We start from the raw sequence: 25,671 nt of genomic DNA, 5'->3' as shown, positions 1-25,671 counted from the left end.
TTTTAAAATCTTGTAATTATTGTTTTTAACAATCAGTGTTTTTTTTTGGTTGATGAACCATGACTATGCAAGCTGATCTTGCACAAGGACAGTTAGTCCAGTTAGCTCCAAAAGGGACAGGCATCCTTCTAGCAATAATGTAGTTAACATGAGGTGGAAAGGTAAAAAGCATGTCCTGGATAGACCGCTGGATCTCTATACTATTGTACTCTATATAATATATATTACAAAATAGATAGCATGTGCTAATACATTTATTACAATTACTATATAGGCACCTTTAAGTCCACCTTGGACTGCTCAGCTTTCGAAAAAATCAACTGGGAATTGTAGGTCAGGCTCCTGATCATGAAAACAAGTTAACCATATCTTTTTGCTATTTAATTTATCCAGATATTAAATAATATATAAATTATAAATTAATAAATAATTTACACTAATTTTATTTCTGTATAAAATATATCAAGTTTTGGCTCTCTTAATAAAATTGACTGTCGTCTACTGATTACCTGCACCCCATCCAATGCCCTCTATACAGCATAGCAGAGACAAAAGTGATGTCTTTTTCATTTTTCTTTTTAGTCTCTTGTAGTTTGTTGTTGTATTCTGTCAAAGACATAATATGAAGTCATATATTGCAGGTTTTTGTTTTCCCATTACAGGATATAAAGTAATTCTATAACTTTTTTGTTCACGCTATTGTCCTATATTTGTTATTGCTTTCTCTTAAACTCTCAGATAATTTCTTTAATTATTTAGTTAGTTGTTTTAATCTGTGATTAAAGACTCGATGGATACCCCGTGGGGAAAAAAAGCTGAACTAATAAAATAACAATTTTTCAGGCAATGTTCATTTTTTGTAAATTTTCAGTTTACATTTACAAAATACTGGGCTCCAGATTAGACTTTTGAATTATTTCTAAATATCCAATGCCTTTCGTCTCCAGAATTACAGTCAAGAACAAAATTCCTAAAAATGTAAAGTGCCTCACTTCTACCCTGACATGCTTTGAAAGTAATTGAGACAGTGAAGACCAGAGCAGAATATGATATGTTTGAGTCCTATGGTCCTATGGTTTGAACTCATTTTACTCTAACTCTGGGATGCAATATGATATAAAACCCTCTTGCCTGCTGTTATTTTTCAGTTAATGTTACAATATTTTAAATCCATTTAATAGCACTTGTTAGAAGAAACTAAAAAGAATCAAGACATTTAGTGAGAAATGTGTAGCAATCTCACCATACCAGAACTAGAGGTGCACTGCCCTTTTTAAGACTGTTTAACACTTTTCTCCCTACCTCTTTGTCTTTCTCTTTGTTTAAGCGTTCTCCTGCCTGCATCCCAGCTAGCAAAGGCAGACGTGTAAGCTGCTGTTTTGTTTTTGTGTGTCACCTGTGTTCATCCCTTACTATCTCCATTGACCTTGTCTGCTGTGCCTTTGGTGTTTGATGCACGTCCGCTTATTTGCTTGTGCTTCATGGATCAAAACATAATTGCTGATTTTGATTAGGGAGATTTTTTTGTCCTTCTAAAAATAGTGAGAATGTTTAAGGAATCTATTATAATGGGGTGAAACCCCAAAAAACAGTTACCTGATACAACGAAAATGTACAGTGTTCTTAGAACTACCTACCTACTCTTAGTTCAATAATATAAAAATGTAGTAGGGCCTGTTTTTATGGCAAGCATTAAAAAAATATTAAGGACTCTATTAATTTATTAGCTAGACGTAAAATATTTGTACGAGTGTGTAATTGAAGTGGAGAACAGACAATAATCACAATATTCAATTTATTGTCTAAATTAGCTACCATTTTTTTATTGATTCATCTATCTTAATTACATATTGAAATGCATATTTATAGACATCCGTGCTCTTTAAAGGTAGCTACACAGTATGTACAAATTTAACAATGCACATGACTATGATAAAATTGTCTCAAAATTTGGTACAAGCATTATCGCATCTTAGACGAAGGCATGTTTTGTTGCTCAGGTACAACTGTGAATGGACACACTTTTTATAGTTGGCTGTGTAACTTAATGCAGTGCATGCCGTACAACAATACAACATAATACATTTATGTAGTGTGGCATAATTTCTGTTTCATTTTTGGTTTGCACCCCATTTCCTCTTTAAGAACTTTGAGGTGCAGAACTGCAGTGGTGAGTTAACAACCTGGTTCTCAGACAAGAACCTCATAAAATGTATGCAGATACAAAGAGTTGTTAGTTTACCAGCTAATCTGCCAGTTTCTTTCTGATGTCCATGCTTCTATTTTTAATAACCACTGTATGCTTAGTGGTTTGCAGTGAACCAGAGCCTAACCTGGCAAGCAGGGGATATAAAAATGGACTACACTCTGGATAGCATATGGCATAGAGGTGCCAATTAATCTGGACAGCATGTCTTTGAACTCAGATGTCGTTTTTAAAAATGTGTTAGTGGTGTTATAAAATTGCATGTGTTAAAAAGGACTACCTTCTAAATAAGGCTATGACTTTTGGCACAGAAGTGGTCTGTTTAAAGTATTTTTGATATAGCACTTTAAAATCATATATTCAACTATTTCTCATATAATGCTGTGAAACTTGTAACATGTTAACATATTTTTTAAATGACACTATCATGTCAAACCTTGTCTATAATTCTGTGACATTAGTACATACTCTATTCATGAAAATCTTGCAGAGGTAAATTTTTATTCAGATTTTGAAGACAATTGTGTATTTTGATTATTTAGCGTGTGGGAAATTATAAAACTAAAACAGAAAACAAAAAAAGATAATTAAAAAACTAGTTATAAATTGCAGAGAATCTTGCAGACAGCATCAATCCTGCTGAGGTTAAAAGTCTGTTGAAGGAAAATTAAAATGTGGCATATAGTACTAGTGCTGTTAAGCATAGTTTCAAATAAAACTATTAATACTATTAAAAATGCATTACTGCACTGTTACTAAAATGAAGAGTCTTTGTATTCTTCATAAGTTGTAGAACTTTTTGGTATTTAATCAAATATCAATCCACACATTGTTTTCTCTGTTCATTTTGCTTCAACTTAAAAATTGTGTAATTATAATTACATAAAGTAATATAGTAGTTTATATAGTAGTATTAATAATTTAAATGCAACCTGTTAGTCAAAAATGGTATTAGAATTTATGGGGATGAATATAGTGTAAAGTAATTTTCAAAATGCAAAATTGTTTGTACCCTGCTAGTCTCTGAAATGTGTGTTAGATTCACAAAACAAATCCTGGGAGTTCATTACAGCATTTGTTGTATGTGCAGTCAATGACCATAACTGCCTGTAAAGTCATTTAATGTAGAGTTAGGCACTCATTTGAAATTCCAGTCATAGTCAGTCTTAGATTGCAGTGCTTATGTCTTTCACTTTCTAGTATTTTTCTGTGCAGACTCAAAAAGTTAAAAAATTATATTTCTATCTGCACTTAATATATAGAATTATTGATGTTTGTTTCACTACTTTCTTGTCGTGTTTAAAAGAACAGAAAGTTTCAGAAAACTCATAAACATATTTCAGCTAAATGATCACCATAGTGAAATAATAAATGAAGTCAGCAAAATAATCTAAAAAGTATAGCCTTATATGTCACTAGGTATTACAGCTATTTATAGGACGAATATATATTAATCTTTTCATGGCAAGTTTTTAAACTTAACAAATTTGGATACAGCTTGATTTGGTTCAGTTGTATCTCTAGAACGCTTCTGACTCTCTGATATCATTCCCCGCTTTCGTCAGAAGGCTTTTCTCCAAGGCTTGGTACAACTGAAGTGCCTGGAGTTGACATTTGACAAGAAACTTTGGGTGATGTCAACAGGCAGCAGCCTCAAAGACAAGTCTGCTACCTTGCTGTGATTTTCTATATTATAAACTCATTACTTAAGAATGTACATCATCTTTTCATTAGCATGTAGAGATGTATAGGGAGTTCTGTGTTTTCGGTGTTTCCAATGACATTTGTACATATTTTTTTCTGTTGAAATTAATATTGTTTCATTTAAAATAAATGTGCAATCTTATATCAATTTGCAGTAAACTGCAAATGCGAGTTCAAAAGGCTCTGTGGGGTTAGTGATCATTATTGCTTCTCAAGCAGGAATGAAATGAGGCAAAACAAGCATTAGTGATGTTACATGAAAATTAGATCACCTTGGTTTGAGAATTAGCAAGGTTTCAGTGTATTTAACTAAGCAGCAGAATATGCCAAAGGTAAATTTAAAGGGACATCATGAGACAAAAAATAAATACTGAAAACACAGAACACTCTGTGTAAGGCTAGATATTTTGGAATCCTGGTACTAAACCTCTCACTTTAGCAGCAAGGTTAGCTCTTTTGAGTTATTCATTTTGCTCTGCTCTCCCAGATTGACTCCATTGAGAACTTCAATGTTTCCAACACGCCATCACGAGATGATGAACCCAAGTCCCACCTTCACTCAAGATCCCGGTCCCCTTCCACTGCCAGCGATATGGAGTCCATCGAGGTACAGGGATAGTGCTAGTTCTCTGTATTGAGCAATTGCAAGATAGGGTTTAAATAAAACAATGTCCAGGTACCAGATTGTAAAAAAAATAACAAAAGTTTCTCTTGTTTGTGTGTTTGTATACTGTTTAGCATTTTCTCATGTGTTTCTTATTTATGTTTTGTTCCAGATGATTGATCACCCTCCACGTATTGTACAGACTCCAACAATGCGATCAGCATACAGCGGATCTGGGCTTATACCACCCAAGGTAACAGTGTTTTTCTTTCAGGAAAGACTTGGGAAAGTCCAGCAATGGATGAATGGAGACGGGCAACTTTGATTAAAACAAAAAAAAAATCATGTGTGCTCTTCTGACTGATCAGAACATTATGTGTCACAGTTTCTGATGATAATCTATGATAATAATTATCAATTTCTTTTGTAGCCCAAAGCTCATCAATTCGTAGTGAAGTCCTTCAACACTCCAACCAAATGCAACCAGTGCACCTCTCTGATGGTGGGACTGATACGCCAAGGCTGTACCTGTGAAGGTAATGTTTTGAAATATGATTCTTCCAGATAGGTTACAGCCTCCAGATTTGTGTTGATAATAGTGGGGAATCATTGTTTGTATTAGCCAGATGTGACCTAGACTCCCCAAGCAATTGTTCTGCTGGAATTGGTTGGGTTTGATGACAGTCATAGTTTCCTCCATTTGTTGTGCAACCACTGTGATTGTCTAGATGCCTGTGAGCCTGAAGTTTTTTTTAGTGGTAGTGGTGTCAATCTGCCATTCCTCATGTAACAGTGCTGTGTTAAAGATGCATTTTTTAAGGGGTGTGTATATTTTGTCTTCAGCTTTCCTGAGGTGATTTTAGGGTTGTAATGGCAATTGGAGGTTTCAAACATGAATAACAATATTTTTATTTTGCACTTTTCACAGTACATGCCCCAAAGCACTTCATAATGAAAAACATATAAACAATTAAATTGAGATAAGATCACTTTATTGGCCATATACAATTTCTTGTATTAGGAATTTGTGTTTTAGCATACCTCAACTTGCTCTCCATGAGACGCACTGACACACAGACAGGGAGAGAAGCTGGCCGCGGGATACGAACCGGCAACCTTCCAGCCACAGGAGAAGATCCTTAACCACAGAGCCACTGCACCGAAACTAGGCCATTCACAAAATAATTCAGTTGAAAATGTGCGAATTTATCTTTGGTAAAATAAATTACCAGACTATTGATGATTTTATTGAATTGACATTCATTTTTCTTGCTATTCTAAATATTTCAGCCAAAGAAAGCCAATAATTGCAAAACAGTAATGAACATTACTGCACAAATTCATTTTTTTTCTCTTTTTTTACATTCAGTTTGCAACTTCTCGTGTCATGTGACCTGTGCGGATAAAGCACCAGCAGTGTGCCCAATCCCCCCTGACCAGACCAAGGGACCTCTGGGAATAGATCCGCAGAAGGGAATTGGAACAGCTTATGAGGGACATGTCAGGGTAAAGAATAAAAGTATAGGAACAGTTAAAGTAAATAAGTTGCAAAGTATGGGAATAATATTTGAAGAAAAAATCAATTTTCAAAGTACTGTGTTGCTATTTAATTCAGGTTTTTACCTAAAGGTGTATACAACATGGTATTGAAGTCTATTGATATTTATTAATTGCATAATAATTGATAGAAATAACATAAGAAACGTTATGAATAAGAGGAGGTAAACTGGACGATCAAGGTTTTTTGGTTGGTTGTCGATAATTAATCTGAAGTTATCTTGTTCCAGATTCTAACAACCCTTTGTGTAAGGATGAAATTTAACCTTGTAGCCTCTCAATTATGTTTCACTGATGGTTTTGAAGAAGTCTACTGAATTGACTTTGTACCTTTAAAGACTTTGGTTTGCTTCTTCAAGATAAAAAAGGAATGTTATAGGACATTCCTTTAGGCCTAGGCGCATATGTCTGTTCACAATTCTCTGAAACTGAACAGCACAGTGAACCCCAGCAGCAATATTTGTTTGTGTAGTGTAGTGTAGTGACCAACGTTCTGCATACAATCTATTAACCTTATCTATTTATAATAATAATAATAATAATAATAATAATTGCTTACACTTATATAGCACTTTTCTGGACACTCCACTCAAAGCGCTTTACAGGTAATGGGGACTCCCCTCCACCACCACCAATGTGCAGCATCCACCTGGATGATGCGACGGCAGCCATAGTGCGCCAGAACGCTCACCACACATCAGCTATCAGCGGGGAGGAGAGCAGAGTAATGTAGCCAATTCATAGAGGGAGATTATTAGGAGGCCATGATTGGTAAGGGCTAATGGGAAATTTGGCCAGGACGCCGGGGTTACACCCCTACTCTTTTCGAGAAGTGCCCTGGGATTTTTAATGACCACAGAGAGTCAGGACCTCGGTTTTACATCTAATCCGAAGGAAGGCGCCTGTTTACAGTACAGTGTCCCCGTCACTATACTACTGGGGCATTAGGACCCACATGGACTGCAGGGTGAGCGCCCCCTGCTGGCCCCACTAACACCTCTTCCAGCAGCAACCTTAGTTTTTCCCAGGAGGTCTCCCATCCAGGTACTGACCAGGCTCACACCTGCTTAGCTTCAGTGGATTGCTAGTTGTGAGTTGCAGGGTGATATGGCTGCTGCAACTCTTACCCTGCTTCACAGTCTGCTCTCCTAAAATTGCAAACGTTTGGTCTAAATTCTACCAGTACAGTTTCAAAGTATACTTCAAAGCGTATGCTCATCATAGTTCCACATTTCTCTCTCGCCTATGTTTTTCTTGTTTCTTCTTAATTATTCAGAAAGACTGTATCATTACATACATTCCCTCTTGTAGATGCTCTGCCAAACTAAGTAAGAAAGCAGTCATTAGAAGTTTATAGAAGTTAGAAGTTTCAGATGCTAACATCGCTAGAGATTTTTCTCCAATGTTTGTGAGGAAACCTTCCATTGAAAACAACCATGAAAAGTATATCAGGCAAAAACTTTAAGGAGAAATTAATATTTATTTGTTAGACCTAACTACAGACTAACAGAAACTCCTATTTACAAATAATTTTTTATTAATTATTTATTAATTAGTTTATAGGCAGGCATTAAACTTAAACACATCTTTCTTCAAATTCCTCAAATACAATAAAAATAGCTTTGCCCCTAAATGTATTTTCGGTCTCTTCAGTTCTCCGAAAGACCTGTTGTTTTCATCAAAGAGTGTGCCAAATTACTGGTACAATCATGGATTGGACACTTGGCAAGTCAATTTTAAATATACAGGAAATATGAACATAACACTATGCAGGTGATTTTCAACTACGGGAATCTACTGTGTGTATGAAAGTGAACGGGTTCTTTCATCTAGATTTTTCTATGACCTCATTAAATCAATACAAGAAAAAGCAATAAAAATGCAAGACTTAGAGTTATGTCAAGCTTTACAATCTTTAATAAAAAAAGCAAGGATGAAGGTGACAAAATAACCTCAATTGCAGTCTTTCTAATATTATGGAAATTATTTTCTCTTCAGAGTATTACAAGAGATCCAGATTTAACATCCAGTATTATGTTTTCTTTTTTTATTTACCCTCCTCTTGGCTGGACCAGATTAATGAGACCAAATGGTATTTAAGTTGGAAGAAAGTTGAGTTTTACTGCAGGTACATCAGACATCAAAAGCAATATCTCTCCAAATTTAACAATTAAAAATTAAACAGAGTACCTCAACCAATAAAGGTCTGCAATCGGGAAAAACTGTTTTGTTAGGCAAAATATAATAATCAATTCAATGTAGTATATAGGAGTTTTGTTATTTGTATAGTGTGTTACTCTTTGTCTTTTTTAAGGTGCCTAAACCTGCTGGGGTGAAGAAGGGCTGGCAGAGGGCTCTTGCTGTGGTGTGCGACTTCAAGCTCTTCCTGTATGACATAGCTGAAGGGAAGGCATCCCAGCCCAGTATAGTGGTGAGCCAGGTCATAGACATGAGGTGAGATGTGTCTGAAACTAAAACCTTTCATTTATATGGTGCTTTTCACTCCGTATGTTCTCAGAGCACTTCAGAGGAAATAATAAATTCACTTAATCCCACATTGAAATGAGGAATGACAGAACATACTGTCCAGCAACATCACTCACAGTGCCACTGTGATTTTTTTCTGATATTCCTCACCCCAGTGCTGATGAATGTAAGCCTTTGATGGAAAATAATTCTCACTTTTTGACTGTTTAATTTTTCAAATGGTAAAGAGGAGTTTAATTGTGTTTTAAACATCTACTATTTGTAGTGAGAGGAACAGACTTGTTTTGAACTAAGGCAAGTCAGTTAGTTCTTCATTAGATCTGTAGATCTTCCACTGCACGTTCCTGACCACTTTGTTTTCTACTGAGTCTCTTTAACATATGCTATCTTGATAAAATCATCAGTAATTGTTAAAAGTCTTTTTGATTTGATAGTGATTGATTTTTGCTACCCAGTACCAGGATTGATCGTCTTAGTCTTGGAGTGTGTTTGGTCATTCCTAAATGTTCTTGTCAGTTTCCTGCCAGACTAGGCCTGGAATAAAAAAAGCTTAATTGTGGTGTGAGAGAATATATAGTGCCAAGAATGTTTGTGAACCCCCCCAATATAATTATAGTAATTACAGTTTCTTGCCATATTAATCTTATTTAATTGAAACTGGTCTGGTCTTAACAAAAATGATTTACATGTACTGTTTAAATGGTTTTTGAGATGCAATAGTGTATGAAAAGAATTCATGATCACTATGAAGTAATAGATAAACTTCTACATTATATAGCTGATGGAGGAAATTTAAATGAACTGAAATACTTGGTTAAAGTATAAATTGAAGTGAAATAAGTCATAGCTACTCAAGGAGGTTCCACACGTTACTGAATCGAAAGCTTTGCATACGTATTCACATGAGGGTAGTTAACTTTGGAACCTTTGGATCACTTTGTTAATGAGTCCAAATATATTTTAGGTCTATAAGTTATATGTTTTATCACATATTCTTCATCTTTTATTAAGACATATATATTTTAGGCCTAAAATATTCAAAAACACAGACCAGCCTAGGGGAAGGTTCACAGACTTTTTCTCAGTACTGTATTGTGCTTAACCTTCTGCCTTGTGGGAGAGTGGTTCTTTTGTTTAATTAAATTGGTGCATGGTTTTGTGTCGAACGCTTTCAAGCCCTTGATTTGTTTCCCTCTTAGGGATGAAGAATTCTCTGTCAGTTCAGTTTTAGCTTCAGACGTCATTCACGCCAACAGGAAGGACATTCCATGCATTTTCAGGGTAAGTGCTCCAGCTGTCTTTCTCCACAGGAGTGTTAACGCAGTTACTAAAGACAGGTGTCAGGAAAATAAAGCAAGAGGTGAAAAAGCACATCCAAAGGTAATATGCAGTTTCACCTGCAATCCTTACACAATTTTCCATGTTTGATGAAATGCTGTCATTAACCATTCATTGTTTCCCTATTGTTTAATCCATTTCATATAATGGTGGCTCTATGTTCCCAACATAACCCTCCAGGCATCCTGTAACAAAAGTGTTGACGTCGGTCTGTATTTCTGTCAGCTATTTGGAATTCATATGATTTGCCACCGGTGTTTCAAATGGGGATAAAACAATGCTGATGTTCCCAGGTATAAAAGCTTGCAACAATTTGCACTACACAGACAAGCTACCATTTGTCATGTTTATTGTTTATTGTTTTGCAGCTCTTGAGCACTTACATTTAGTACCTTCTGCATGAACATGTTTGAGGACATTTGTAAAAGTAAAGGTAGTCAAGTAGAAATTATCTCACTCAAAGTCCTGCGTAGAGCACAGGGTGTGTCCTGTAGTCTAATAGTTTGCTGTTCAAAGATGTGTTCAATGCCAGCTGACATTGGTAATCCCCATAGAGTGCCTTGTAATTATTTCAGGCAGGGTAGGTTCCAAGTCAAATAAGAGTTTCTTGGTTTTCCATTCAACAGTGACTTCTAGTGGCTAATTGGGCTTCTGCAAACTTCAAGCTTATCCAGCAAGAATTGTTCATTGTCTGTCTGACATCCTAACTCTGATGATGGCACTGTGACATGTGCATCCATGAGAGTTATAGCAGTAAGCCAAGTTGATTGACAATTTCACATTCAAAAGATTGGGATTTCTTAAAAGAAATACAATTGAAGATAGCAGAGAGCTTCCATTTTTTGGGTAACTGTTACTAAGGGGAACTGTAGAGCAAACTGACCTTTAGCAGTTTCAGATTTACTATGGATTTGAATGTACTGCCTATTCACAGTGATTCTAAACTGCTGATGTTTTCAGGTTACGGCATCACAGCTGTCTGCTTCCAGTAACAAGTGCTCTATCCTCATCCTGGCTGACAATGACCAAGAGAAGAATAAGTGGGTGGGGTTGCTGAATGAGCTGCACCGCATCTTGAAGAAAAACAAGCTCAAGGACAGATTTGTCTATGTGCCCAAAGAGGCCTATGACAGCACACTGCCTCTCATCAAAACAACACAGTCTGCCTCCATCATAGGTATGCTGGCTCTTCTTGGAAACCTGCACAACTAGAACTGATCTATATTTTTTCTCTTATGAAAAGAGTGCTCATATTATAATGGATAATCAGTCCTTGATACAAACCCTATTTCAAATGTTCAGTTGTCACTGAAATATATTTTACCATTCTGTGATCAAAATTAAAACTTTGAAGTCATTGAAAAGTTTGAAAGACTAACAGAATATAACAGACTTTGAACACAGCAAATAGAAAGTAATGCATACCTTTGCTTTTTCCTTTCTGACTTGCTAAACACCATTTTTCTTCTTTCTCTTTCAGATCATGAACGGATAGCACTGGGGAATGAAGAGGGGCTGTATGTTGTGCATGTCACCAAAGATGGTATGTTAAATTCAGACAAACTTGCATTTAAAAAAGCAATTCTGTCTACTGGGGGGAAAGTTTCAAAGCATTAAGCCCTTTTTGCTTAATTTGCTTAATTAGAAAGTTAACCAAAATCATCAAGACAATGAGAACACTTTAATTCACTGTACAAAGATTTTATATTGACTAGGTTTCCACTTAAAAAATAGCACACCGTCTGCTGTCCAACAGCTGAACACAAGAATGGTGGGGGTTCAACATCCCAAAATCAGTTGAAAATACTACTTTGTGACCTCCGCTTTTAATACGTTTTATACTTTGGAAGGTGTAGAGTTTTGAAAATGGTGGTGAATAGGCAAGTGTAGCCTTTACCCAACAGAATGTTTTTCTTCATAAATTAGTTACTGGAAAGCCGCAGGTGAGCAATTATGGAATGAATGACAGGAGTTTCCAGATGTGCAGCGTTTAGCGTTGAAACTATTTTCCGTCACCAGAGATCATCCGTGTGGGAGACAACAAGAAAGTACACCACATCGAGCTGATTCCTGGGGAGCAGCTGCTTGCCGTGATCTCTGGCCGTAACCGGCACGTGCGCCTTTTTCCCATGGCAGCGTTGGATGGCCGGGAGACAGACTTCTATAAGTTGGCCGAGACCAAGGGCTGCCAGACTCTGGTCTCAGGGCAAGTACGGCATGGGGCAATGACATGCCTGTGTGTGGCCATGAAACGGCAAGTCATCTGCTATGAACTGAACAAGAGCAAGATGCGCCACAAAAAGATCCGGGAGATCCAGGTGCCGGGGACTGTGCAGTGGATGTTCCTGTACAGCGAGAGGCTGTGTGTGGGGTATCAGTCGGGCTTCATGAAGTACAGCCTCCATGGGGAAACCAGCCCTGTCAGCTTGCTGCATCCCGAGGACCATACGCTAGCCTTCATTGCACAACAGGGCATGGATGCCATATGCGCAGTGGAGATCTCCAGCAAAGAGTACCTGCTCTGTTTCAGCAGCATTGGGGTCTATGTGGATTGTCAGGGTCGCAGGTCACGGCAACAGGAGCTCATGTGGCCGGCCATCCCCAGCTCTTGTTGTGAGTTTGCTTTAACTTTTATCTCTGCCTTCTTAAACGGCTTCTACACAGAGAAAGTGTATATGTTTGTCCTGTTTATACACTCCCGCACTGTCTGCGGATAACAAAAAATGCACTTATTAGGAGAACGCTGTCCTGTAGCATATACACTGTACATACCATACAAATCTACATAAATATGCAAAATAACAAAACAACATGACAAGAATAAAGTACTGCACAGTTTTCTATTATGAAAAGGAACATATATATATCATATATATATATGTTATATACGTTCATATATAATGTATATCTCATACCTTTTCATATAGCAAAAGCTATAGTATAGCACTCTGTAAGAAGATGCAATGAAGCAGGAGCAATTCAGTGGATAATGTGGAGGAAAACACATGCTCAGTTTTGGAATTGAGCCCTGTGGACAGTCCAAGAAGTGTCAGGCCTCTGAGAATGTGCCTGAAGCTTCCAGGATGCCTCTCGCCATGCTGGGCCTGATATCGCAATTACGCAAAAGTGCAGATAAGGAGGGAGGAGTTATGCAGTTTCTGTAGTTTGTCCACAATAAATGGACCATAATCCATCATCACAATTCTGAGCGATGCCGGAGGGAATTACTTATTTTCTAAAGAATTACTTTAAAGTTCCACAGCTAAAGTAATGTCTTCATGGCTTTCAGCTGTTCCTCAGATGAAATGTTTCATTGCACGTCTCTGTAGATTGGAGCATGCTGCTGAAATACATTTACAAAAGTGCTTTACATGTTTATTTACAAAGTGCTTTACATGGTTAGGGAAGAATAATACATAAAATAAACATACCTTCAGACTTTATTTGTTAGTGCTGTGCTTTTTAATGGAGTTTTAATTTTGTTACATGAATGGAATAAACCTCATAAAAACTAAAGACTGGTGGACTAAATTGAATCCACAGAATTTTAATATTTAATATGAATGTGTTATCTCTCCATCTGCGTTGACTGTTTCCCTGTATTCTAAAATATTGCCTTTGCAAAACATTTTGTTTAGTTGTGTCTTGTGGTTTTCAATTGTTTATAAACTTGCAAAGCTTTGTTTCAAGAGCTGCTTAAGTCTCAAGAGTTGACTGTTGATGTCAGTAGAGTGCTAAAGGACTGAACTGCGGCCCAGTCACAGAGTAAATCAAATTACTGCTGACAAAGCAACTGACAAAGAATATATATTGCAAATGTAACACAAGGTCACTTTACATTGACCTTTCTCAGTTGACATTTTGTTTCAGACCTCAAAATTGAATCAGCAGCCACTTAAAAAAACTGTCAGGATGAGATTCTCAGACTTGCATTATGGACGATCAATGGAGAACAAGTGGCCTCCTCTGATTGTAATCTTTATTGTGCTATAATCCCAGAACCTGCACTATTGAAGTTGTTAACCTGTTCGGGTTGATTGTTTTTGTTTCTTTTTAGGTTATAATGCACCATACCTTTCAGTATACAGCGAAAATGCAGTTGATGTGTTTGATGTGAACACAATGGAGTGGATTCAGACAATTCCTTTGAAAAAGGTAACCTGATGCAACTAGAAATTGCAGGAGAATGCAAATTCGCTCCTGTTTTATGACTGCCAAAATCTTAACCCCTTATCTCGTCCCTAGGTGCGGCCTTTAAATACTGAGGGATCACTTAATCTTCTAGGCTTGGAAACAGTTCGGTTAATTTATTTCAAGAACAAGATGGCAGGTAAGAAGTAACTTTTAAACGGAGGGTCAGGCCAGGCAACAGGGAAAAGTTGTTTCTTCTTCTCACTTCTATTCCATTAATAAACACAACAGTTAAAGGAATTTCTCAGTATATTAAACATTTGGTACTGTTTAAAGATCAGAAGTTCTTTAAAATCTTAATTATAAATGTCCAATGAACCTGCATGCAGCATAAAGATTATACAGTCAGTTACACAATCAATCAAACCTCTAGATCAAGAAACAGCAAATAGGATGTAGAACGCAATACAGTACTCAATAAATGCAGGAGTTAAATATTTTCTACTCAACATAAGAATAATATCCATGCTTCTTATAAACAAGTCATCATAACGTAGTATCTTGTACATTCACTATATATTAATACTTTTAATACTCAATCCCAATCTTAAAACGTAAACCCTTGGTAATCGGTACATGTCAACAGTGAAACTAAATGAGAACAAGTTAAATTGGAGACCCCTCAGAAATGTAAAAGTCTTTTAAGTATTTTAAGTTAACTACTCATCATTTGATTTCAATTGTACATGTATTGATTTGTGTTATACAGTACACATGAACTGCTGTTTGAAAACCATTCTAAAACATTATGTGAAATACAGTATATAAATTCCACTGTAAAAATGAAGCAGCAATTCATCGACAATACCCTTTGTAAAGAAAAGATCTTTTCGAACAATCTTCCGTTCGAATGTTAATGTTCTGACAATGAAAAAGACTTGCACTTTGATTCCTTCAGGAAGAAAACTTTAAAACATGGTGATTTGGCTGTTCTCCCATTCACAATATTGCTGTGCTTCAGGGATATTAGCAATACTACGAATGAGCACAAGTTTAAATTGTTATTATTTTATTGTTTTTCCACAAGTTCCATTCCATTCCCATTTGCACAAAGTCTAGTAAAATATATCTGGCAAACTGAGTGATATGGACTTAAGCTTAATGTTTTTTAATGCATTCAATACAGGATAAAGAAAATAGCAGTATATTATTTAAAGAGCAAATCATCACAATTCCCACAGCTGTTTAAGTCATGTGCCTATGTCTTTTCTTTGCTTCAACGTGGTTCATTTACATTTGCAAGTCTAATTCACTTACTTTCAAGATGACAGCTTGTATTAGAATAGCGGGGGTATATCCTCAAGGCATCTGTCTATCTGATGTCAATCAAAGCCTAACCTTGAAACATTAAACGGGGAAGCTATTGAGAGCAGCTTGAGAACAGATGTGAGATACGTCTGAGAGGCAGAGCAACACATGTTCCTAACATTTATCAGAAGGTCTCTAACTCACTCTTCACAGCAAGAAGTGAGGAAAGTATAAAATCATAATTCCAAACCGAGCTTGCCCCTTTTTTGGGAACATTTTGTAAGCTCACTTCATGGTTTCACAAACTCTCGCTGGTACAGAGGGTGATGAGCTGGTGGTTCCTGAGACGTCAGACAACAGCAGGAAGCAGATGGTGCGAAACATCAACAACAAGAGGCGGTTCTCCTTCAGAGTGCCGGAGGAGGAACGAATGCAGCAGAGGAGGTAGGACTGTTCAGCCACAGCTGCAATGCCAGTTCTTTTTATTTTTTAAGCTTCTTTTTTTGCCCCTAAGCCTTTACTGTAGCCGTGGCTCCAGATATGGAAGAAAAACTGCAGATTAAAATCATTTGAGAGGTTTTGAAAAATTGCCAAGATGAAGTTTTATTTTATTTTGTATCTGTCTAGCTCATAGTAGTGGACAGACGATTACACGGTTTTATGTGTACTATTCTATCCCACACACCCCCTTTTAACGCAACAGGTCTGCAATGAAAACAAATATTGTCAGTTGTTAAAACGATACATCAGAAAGTTAACAGGAAGTAGGAATTGATGCTTTATTTATTTAAGAATTGAACGTGTTTTAACATGTCTAAATACAAACTTGGGAGATTATTGTTCTACTGTTTCATGTTCATATAATCACTTAAGTTGTAGACATATTTTTTTAAATCCAATTCACCCTCATCTCCTTCAGTATTCTGTTGTTCTCTTTGTCTGATCCTTTCCAGCAGTACATCAGAACTACTTCATAATTGATCTGGGACAGTCGAAACAATTGATCATGTATTTAGTTATGGCAGATTCATCCCTTGAGTCAAAGACAATATGGTCTAAAAAAGATATATTACTTAGGATGATTAGTGGATGATTACAATCACAGCTTATATAAATAAAAAGGAAATTAAGTGTTAGAAGATTATTTTACCTAATGTAAAAACACTACCTGGCTACCTAGTGTTAAGCATAAATATTTACAATACAAACATATATTTATAAAACTGTATTTCATAGAAATGTTTAAAGCATTAAATATTACATATTTTCATGTTAGTTTTATTGTCGAATATTCTTATATTAGTACCCAGATCACCAGAATTGTAGAACAGGACCTCAGAATTTTAGTATCTACAAATGTAAATGTCTAAATTTCACTGTGTTAGAAACTGAGAGACATTAAGAGGGTATTTGTATACACGTGCTTGTTGGACAGGACTGCAGTCCTCGTGCATTTCAGACATGAAACTGGTCAGAATTTATAAATAAAATCTGTGAAATATTGTTTCCAGCTGTCAGCTGAGGTTATTGAGTGACGTGCTGTCATAACATGCTATTTTAATCAGATCGCCTAAACTGCTTCCTTTAAAACCTAACACAAGTTGTGTCTACTGGAAAACCTGTTCTGTTTTTTAAAATCAAAACATAGTTCAGGTTCTCGTATGCAACTGTGCAGCACAAAATCCATGTAGGAGTAAAAATCAAGGAACAGAAAATATAACATGCTGTAATACACTGTGACAGTTTTAAAAGTCAGATAATGCTTTAAATCTAGTTGGAGTAAAGTATAGTTATTGATTTTTACACACATTTCTTTCATACAGCAATGTAGTGGGTGAAAGAAACATATTTATATGTAAAACAAACATTCTTACCATTAATAATATGTTGTATTATAGATAGATTAACTTTATGAAATGTGCTCCACAAATAATCATTTTTTGATTGGTAATTTGTTTAAAAGTACAAAAATGTATTAAAAGCGCAAAAACAAATAATGTCTATAACAAAGAAAATAAATTACCTTCATTTTGCACTAAAGACCCCAGCCAGCAGAACTGAATGCCAGTGCACTTCATTCTATAAGTTGTGTTTAGATGTTTGAGACCCAGGTTTAGCCCAATTATAACTTGGTTTCTGATTCTGATACATTTGCTTGTATTGACTGTTCTTTTTGGTAAATTATAATTATATTTTTTGAATGATTTTTTGTTCTTATTCAGCATGGTTTTATAAAGGTTCGTGATGACATCATGCAGTATTTTTCTTAAAAAGCCACCCTCACCTTCCAGTTGAAATTGGTGACTAATTCTCAATTAAAACGAAGCTCCTGGTGTGGTTGAGGATGTTATCATTTTGAAATGCACCAGAATTCGTCAGATTCTTCACAGATGAAATAACATGATAATACTGAAATTACAGAGTTCTTAAGCTGAAGTGTGATTTTCACCTGTTTTGAAAACAATTTAGTGTTGAATAAAGAAAACAAGAAAGTCGATTGCCTGGATGGATCGAAAGTACTTGTTATAAGTGGTACCTCCCTTACCTACCACTAGAGATCTCCACTGCATTAACCAAATGTTACATTATGATGTTAACTCCCCATCTGCACCATAACTCCCACCTCATTTCTTGCCACTTGCGTACCTTGCCTCCTATAATTGCTTGGAATGTTAGGCATTGTAATATCAGTAAAAAATTAAAGCTACACAAGTATTGAGATATGCAAATAATTTTGTCATGTCATTTACCGAACCTCTTTATACCATATGGTGTTGCGGGAAGCCTACCCGGCAAGCAGTGAGCACAAGGCAGGGTACACCCTGGACAGGGCGCCAGTCCATCGCAGGGCAAGTGCAAGCCAATCACACATGGGGACAATTTGGAGGCCACGGTAAAGGCCGAGGGGGGGAGAATTTGGCCCGGACACCGGGATAACTCCCTACTCTTATCAAAAAATGCCCAGGGGGTTCTTTAATGACCACTGAGAGTCAGGACCTCAGTTTAACATCTCATCCAAAAGACAGCGCCCACTACAGTGTAGTGTCCCCGCCACTATACCGGACCGACACAGACAGCTGGTCCCACTAACACCACTTCCAGTAGCAACCAGAGCTTAGAGGGGGTCTCCCATCCAGGTACTGACCAGGCTCAACCCCGCCTAGCTTCAGTGGGTAGCCAGTAGAGAGCTGCAAGGTGATATGGCTGCTGGCTCAAATAATTTTCCTTGCCATAATTTGTTCAGATCTTTTTTCCTGCTTTTTTCTGTTGTGGTAAATACTTCCTTTTAAAATCTAAATATATTATTCTGCAAATATGTTTAACATCACCTACTCTGTCACCTCATAATGTGTGAACATTAAGGGGATTGGTAGGTGGTAAACTGATTTTTTGGGGTTTTAATATAGAAATGTTTTGCATTAGAATTATTATTTACAGTTATAACCTATGCTATCTGTATAAAATGCTTTTAACAATGCGTGTTTATACTTTCTGATATCATAGCTTTTAAAAAGAAGCTATTCGCTGAACTACAGGGAGCAGCCAATGCTGTTGGTACAGAAGGAAAAAACCCTGTTGAGCCAATTATTTAACTCTTAAAGGAGTTACTTACCTTGTCTGACTGTTAATCCACAGATTTCTCTGTAATAATACTTGAAGGAAATAGAAATCTTTCATAACTCAACTTGCATAACAGGAGTACTTGTAGTTTTTAAATACATTGGTAGTGACATAATTAGTCATATTGCCTGTATTACAAAGGGAATTATTTGAATATTTGTAAATCACCACAGATATTAAGAAGTAAAACAGAGAAATAAAATAACTGTGAACAAATTAGGAAACACTTGAAAACAGTGATATGTGGGGCTTTCCAAAAGTACAGTGACAGGATAGTCTAAGCTTGGAATTCCGTGATGAACTCTAATAATTAATTTCTCATGAAAACAGCATGACTGAAGAGCCCTGCTCTTAAGAATTTTGTTTTTAATGAACTCAAATTAGTTCTACCTTCATAAGTCAATTAAACTAAAAATTATGACCCTTTTTATTTTGAAGTAGAAAAAATATTGGGAAACTGCCAGCTGTATCTTTTTTTGTGAAGAATAGGTTCATAAAAGAGCTGTGAACATTGTTAGCCTGTCTTGCTTTGACAGCAGTCTTTGATGTCTGTAGTGAAAGTGAAAACTAAACAATTTTCTATAAAAGAAAATCAGGCAATTTTGAAGCTTAAAGAAAAAAGAAACTTAAGGACCTTAAAACAGATTTTGGGCGTACCAAAATGCATTTCCTATTTTGAGCTATTTTAGTTATGATACATAATTGCCTGCAGGACTAGGATATGAATAAAATGTTAAGTTTTAAATTGCCTCTGCCCTATAGAATGTCACAGTGCTTTGTCAGCTATATCACTGTAAAAAAATGTGTTGTTCAGTAATAATGATTTAATTTGTGGCCAAGAAGAAGTTATTTTCAGCAGACAGTGTTACAATGTTGCTGTCTGGAATGGCCCCTCTTCCCCCCAGAATGTATAATAATAATAATAATAATAATAATAATCACAATAATTATTATTATTATTAGTAGTAGTAGTATTACACTTTTATTGTTATTTTCATTCCAAAAGAACCCAAAACACTTTGCAGACAGGAGGAGGCCCACTCTATCTACTGCTGGAGTATAGTACAGCACCTACCTGGATGATGTGTGGAGGCCATTATGTGGCAGTGGTCTCACAACACATGAATTCATTCACATGCATTCATTCACAATCATAATTCAGGGTATTATCGTTCAGCAGGCCAAATCTCAAAGTGAATTTTTTTTACGAAACCTGTGTCCCCACTTCCCCACCTCTTCTCTTTCAACATTGCCTTGGGATTTTAATGACCAAGCAGTCAGCCATGTATCATCCAAAAGACAGTATATCTCCTACACCAAAATGTCTGTTGATGTCAATAGAGATGCATTGGATAGGAAATTTTGGTCTAGTGGAAACAGTGCCACCTACTGCTTCATCAAGAACACTTACAAAACAAATCTTGGTTTTTCTTAGAGGTCTGCCATCCCAATACTGCCCAGTCACTGCCTAGTTTAGCTTCCGACGACTAACAAAATCAGGCTTGAAGGTGGAAACACTTCTGTCTTTAAAAATGGAAGAGAAAGCACTGAAATACTTATCAGTGTCATTCAATTGTAATGTTTAATATTCCAATATAATGTATTAATAATACATGTATAACATATTCTTGTTGATTTAACCACTGTGTTTTATTACCCAAAACATGACATTAATGTGGAGTTCAGATTTTTGAAAATGTAACTCATACAATAGTTCTGCTGTCATTTTTTAAGACTTTTTGTTAATGACGTCATTGATTTTTTTGTGTGCAGAGAAATGCTGAGAGACCCAGAGATGAGAAATAAACTCATTTCCAACCCAACGAATTTTAACCACGTTGTACACATGGGGCCTGGGGATGGCATCCAGATATTGAAAGATCTGCCCATGGTAAGGGAGTGCTAACCAGTGTCTCTTGCTTTATTTCTATGAATAAAGCAAGTCCTCCTACGCTTCACTGTCACAACTCCTGTGTTGCCTTTCATTTTCAAAAGAAACCATATCCATTACAAAACTTTTTGTTTTTCTTCTGTTCTTGTTAGCGCACATTCTTAAGGACAATTAGGGACACAAAGTCGTATTAAAAACCTTTTCATATTCTTCAGAGGCAACTTTGTAGTCAGATACGCAGTCACTGATATCAAATAACATTTAATTTTCAATTGTTTTTTTGTCCCTAGCATTCATTTTGCACATGTAAATTTCTGTTTTTAAAGCTGTGTGGTGCAATATCTATACTCACACACAGCCCCATGCCTAAGAGCTGTCTTTTCCTTCAGTCTAGTCTATCCCAAAACTAGCAATTTGGCTGCCCTATGTTTTCCATTTTATGTTTCTGATTAGTTTGTAATTACCTAGGCTAATTCAACCTTAATTGAACTAAGTTTGCTTCACCTCAGTCCTTTGTTTTAGAAATAATATAGTTATACATGTAGTTATACAACTGCCAAGAAACTCAACAAACAGAAATCACTTTCTCAGTTATCAGCCTGTTCGATGACTTCCCTGTAGTAACAAAGAGCTTCACAATTAATGCAGCCACCAAGTGAGAATTGTACTGTAGGAAGTATTATTCTCATAATTTAATTGTAGGTATTAATTCTATAGTTTTTATTGCAGTGCTACAGTTCCAGGAATGCTCATACTAGTACTCAATATTAAATAATTGTTATTTTTAACTTTTTCTCATTTTTGAAAGTTGAAAACTTTTACATAGGATTAAGCCAACAAACGTTTAAGGAGTTAAGTTGAGGTTTTAGTTGAAACAAAATCGGTTCACATAAAAGAAATTCAGATTAAATCTAATAAAAAAAACCTACAGTTGTTTTTTCATTTTGAAATTTTGTTTGGTTCCAAAATGCAGCCTAGCAGTAACTGTTTTTATAAATATGCCATCTTTATAAAAAATAGACTTGCTGTTATGAAAGAGTGTAGGCAGTTTTCTTTCACCTAAAGGCAGGAATGAAAACATCTGTGTGAATGATACTAGAAATGTGAAATAGCACATTGATTTGTTTTTTCCACTGTATGTTCATTATGTATGTCTAAAAGCTCACTCCCCCACCATCCTGCCTGCCCCCTCCTCCATCCTGACTGTCTTCTCTGGGTTCCTCTGGTAGCCAGGTACTCCTCAGCCATCCCCTTCTCCACACCTGCGACTGATCTCCACCCCCACCAACTTTGAGCACGTCTATCATATGACTGTCCATTCCGCAGAAAATTTCCTCTCTCACGATTCCATAAACCTTTCCTACTCTCCATCGCTACGCTCTGTCCCTGGGACTCCATGCTCCATTTTGTCACGGGTATGGCCTGCTGTGTGCTGTGCCTGTGGCTGCCCACTGCGCAAGTTTGCGTGCCTCGTTCCTCTGTGTGTATGTGACGTCTTGTATTAAACTAACAGAAAACCCAATGGCACAGTACACCAGATTTCAGTTTTCACAAACGTCTTGGATAGTGTATTTATATTGACACCTGATCTATTTGGATCATAAAAAGTTAGAAAAGCTATTTCATTTTTTTCCTTTTAATTAGTGCTAATTTCTTATTAGTCAAAAACCTAATTTGGCTCTTTTATGAAGGGTCTCAGGAAGCCTGTCAGAGTAGCATGATTTTACTTTCCTCGACAGCTATTTTTTTTAATGTCACCTATTTCTAATCCAAGATAGACATGCTCTTAATTTCTGTTTGTTATGCCTGAGTCTTCATTTCACTGTGGAGTCAGGTACAGTCAATCAACTGCCAGTCTCTGCCCCTTTTACTTCTAAAGAGATTCTGTCTCTTAAATTTGTCAGTATATGACATACCTTTGAGACCAGAAATTAATCTGGTGAGTCTTTTTAAAATTTCTCTGTGGCTGTAGGGTTATAAGTCTTCACTGCTTTGTTTCATTTTAAGTATAAATGAAATGTAAATAAGAGGCGAAAATATAATATTTTATGAGCTAGAATATCATAGTCTGTTGCCAACAAATAGTTTGAGAATTTATATATAATAATTGTTTTGCAATTGTGTGCATAAATGTGCTCATTTTCATAGTGTTGCACACTCACAAACTGAGCAACAAGCAGAAGGTAAAACAAGTTTAAGGCAATTGATCATTAAAATGGAGTGTAAGATTCAAGATAAAAGTGACACAATTTTTTTTTCTATTTATTGAATCACAAGTTATTATAATGTTTGCATTCATAAGCAGTGAATTATCTAGGACATCACACACTTTTACAACCCAAGGGTCAGAGCCCAAACTAATTAGTGTTTCATATCACTCATGGGATAACCCACAGAAGCAACTACAGACAAAACAGTCAAGCAGCCTTCAGCACTTGAGCACTTGACTATAGTATGGCTTCGAATATATTTAATTAACTCCCAAAAAAACCTACTGTGTAAAATCTATCCAAGTGTGTTTTTTGAAGTGTGATATGTCTAGTGTCTCACTGTACCATAGAAACAAATGCTTGGCATGCTTTGTCTTTTTGCATCGGCACTGCCACCTGCACCATTTATGCTCCTGTCTTCTTTACCATGGCTTGCAGTTCTGTAGTGTCTGGAAATTTTAACAAACTCTTAATTTCTATACTCTTCTCTCTGCAAAGTGCAATCTCTGTGAGTCTATGATGACTCTTTTTGAATTTGTTTTGTTTTGATTAATCAATCAATTCCCACTTTCTTCGTGGTTCAATGAAATAAAAAAGGCTACGTACAAGAACACAATCCATTAAATTAAAAATAACCTTTTATTTTTATGTACTGAAAGGAGTTGATACAATATAACTTTTATAAAAGCCTAAGGTCTGTTGGATTATTTAGCATCTATGGTCATCTTTAATTTGCTGCCCTTAATTTCTTATTTTATGGTGTTTAGTGTGACCAGACCTTCCAGTCTGTCTGTTAAACCTAAGCAGTAATATGTTGGTTTTTTTTGTATTCACAGAATTGTTTTGTGCCATGAAAAATTTTGGTTGTCACAAGTACTGTATAGAATCAAAACCTGGTAGCTCAGCTGGTTATAGCTAATAACAAGAAGATATGATCACATTCATGATGTGATATGAGATTGATCACATGGGTCCTAAACTGAAAGTGTTCTTGTATTACATTTCCATGCTATCATAATTGCAATATGGGGCCCCTTGGCAGTCATCACTAATAAAGTGACAGATGGAAGTCATAAATGCACACATTAGACAGTATTTGGTCTTAAGTTATCGTGGAGAGAGAGATGAAAATAATACATAATTTGTTTAGAACAGCAAAATAAAAGTAAGTTTTAGTAAATGGAATGATATATTTGTATAATTATTGTCTTATTATGTATTATTTCATCTTCAACATATGTACAGCAGAAAACAATTTAAATTAAAAACACAGGAAAAAATAAAACTTTTAAATGTCCCTGTAGTGGACATTTGAGGCAAGAAAAAAACTAAAATCTCTTCAGAGGTCTTTTTTTCAGAAAGCTTCCAACAACAATGAATAAAAAAAATGCCTGGGGTTAAATACATTTAGGTCTGACTAGAAAACAGGACAGTATCCTGCTAAAACAATATACAGGTCAGTTGCTTTAAACACTAAAGTATTTTTTTAATTCCCCCCTAAGCCTTTTATGGATTTAAGGGTGATGCATAAAGTAGATAAGCTGGCTGAAGATGATTCTGCAGTTAGAAGAAAAGTGTAAAAAAGCCTAAAGGTTTTTTTTTATGCAGCGGGCTGCTTGGATCCTGTAGGCGAAAGCAAAAACGCTAATAGAAAGTATGATAACCTTTTATTATAAGCTACTGTATATGTATAGTTCTGCAAGTGGTTGTAATTTTTTAAAATTTCATGTAATATTTATGCAATTGCATTATTTCCTGTTTTATTTTACATTAATGCATTCTCTTTGTCTTGTTAACGCTATTTGTCTTCTAATTTACAGCATCTGAACTCAGCTGACCCTCATACTTATTTATTTTTTTATATGTTCATGAGGCTCTAATGAGACTTCTGCATAATTGACAACAATTTGTCTAAATGTCTGGTTTGTGAATGAAAACCCTTGAATTCCCTGTAAAAATGTGTTGCATATGGATGGAATTTCTGCCGTTTAACTACTAGCTCAAAGACATTTGAACGTTCACTTTGTTGAATAGAAAATGCATTTTTGTAGTAGTATTTAAGCTTTAGATGTTATAAATTGGGAATTAATAATAAATTGAAAGGCAAATGTGGTAGGTGCTCTATTATAAGTCAATGAATTGTTTTGAAGTGCTTGTAGGCTCAAACTAGGCTTTTTTAACAGTGGAAAATATCATTGGAACTGTTCAAATATTCAGTAAAATATTTGATATCATTTAAATAAAAGACTGTGGGTAGTTTACCGGTCTGGAAATTGTTTTCCCTTTCTTAATCTGTTACTATTTATTACTAATGTTAATCTGTTTTTTTCTCTATTTTTTTTTGTATTCTCGCTTGCTTCCCCCATGGTGTCTGATCACTAGAACGTCCGTCCTCAGGAGAGCCGCACAATGTTCAGCGGGTCTGTGAGCATCCCTTCCATCACTAAGTCACGTACTGAGCCAGGCCGTTCGATGAGCGCAAGCAGTGGACTTGGCACAAGTGAGTGCGTCTTCCTTAGAGCAGAGCGTTTCTGTGAGTCAGTGAGTGTGAGTCACTGGCCTGCTGCATATGAACGGGAGTAAACGTTGAATCGGAAATGCTTCACATTTTAAA

At 36.1% G+C, this 25,671-nt stretch overlaps 1 protein-coding gene across 7 annotated transcripts in view; it reads left to right on the top strand.

Moving 5' to 3' along the window:
* LOC148674558 (serine/threonine-protein kinase MRCK alpha-like) overlaps positions 1-25,671 on the top strand; it is a 199,312-nt gene that overhangs the window by 158,708 nt on the left and 14,933 nt on the right. For 3 of the 7 annotated variants that reach the window (XR_015935340.1, XM_088624779.1, XM_088624781.1), the window contains exons 22-37: positions 1,328-1,366; positions 4,398-4,517; positions 4,687-4,767; positions 4,945-5,050; positions 5,884-6,020; positions 8,386-8,525; positions 9,758-9,839; positions 10,857-11,073; positions 11,377-11,439; positions 11,916-12,509; positions 13,954-14,051; positions 14,142-14,226; positions 15,656-15,779; positions 20,730-20,847; positions 22,077-22,262; positions 25,440-25,557. Coding sequence is in view for 6 of the 7 variants with exons in the window: in XM_088624779.1 (XP_088480905.1) it covers positions 1,328-1,366; positions 4,398-4,517; positions 4,687-4,767; positions 4,945-5,050; positions 5,884-6,020; positions 8,386-8,525; positions 9,758-9,839; positions 10,857-11,073; positions 11,377-11,439; positions 11,916-12,509; positions 13,954-14,051; positions 14,142-14,226; positions 15,656-15,779; positions 20,730-20,847; positions 22,077-22,262; positions 25,440-25,557 (2,308 nt within the window). In the remaining variant the exon portion in view is untranslated. The remainder of the gene's footprint in view (positions 1-1,327; positions 1,367-4,397; positions 4,518-4,686; positions 4,768-4,944; positions 5,051-5,883; positions 6,021-8,385; positions 8,526-9,757; positions 9,840-10,856; positions 11,074-11,376; positions 11,440-11,915; positions 12,510-13,953; positions 14,052-14,141; positions 14,227-15,655; positions 15,780-20,729; positions 20,848-22,076; positions 22,263-25,439; positions 25,558-25,671) is intronic. The other 4 variants (XM_088624782.1, XM_088624785.1, XM_088624784.1 and 1 more) reach the window with 2 other exon arrangements.

This window comes from Lepisosteus platostomus, chromosome 3 (assembly GCF_059453375.1).
Source record: "Lepisosteus platostomus isolate fLepPlt1 chromosome 3, fLepPlt1.hap1, whole genome shotgun sequence".
Classification (NCBI taxonomy): Eukaryota; Metazoa; Chordata; class Actinopteri; order Semionotiformes; family Lepisosteidae; genus Lepisosteus; species Lepisosteus platostomus.
The sequence above is the reverse complement of the archived record's forward strand: the minus strand, read 5'-3'. Positions and strand labels throughout refer to the sequence as shown.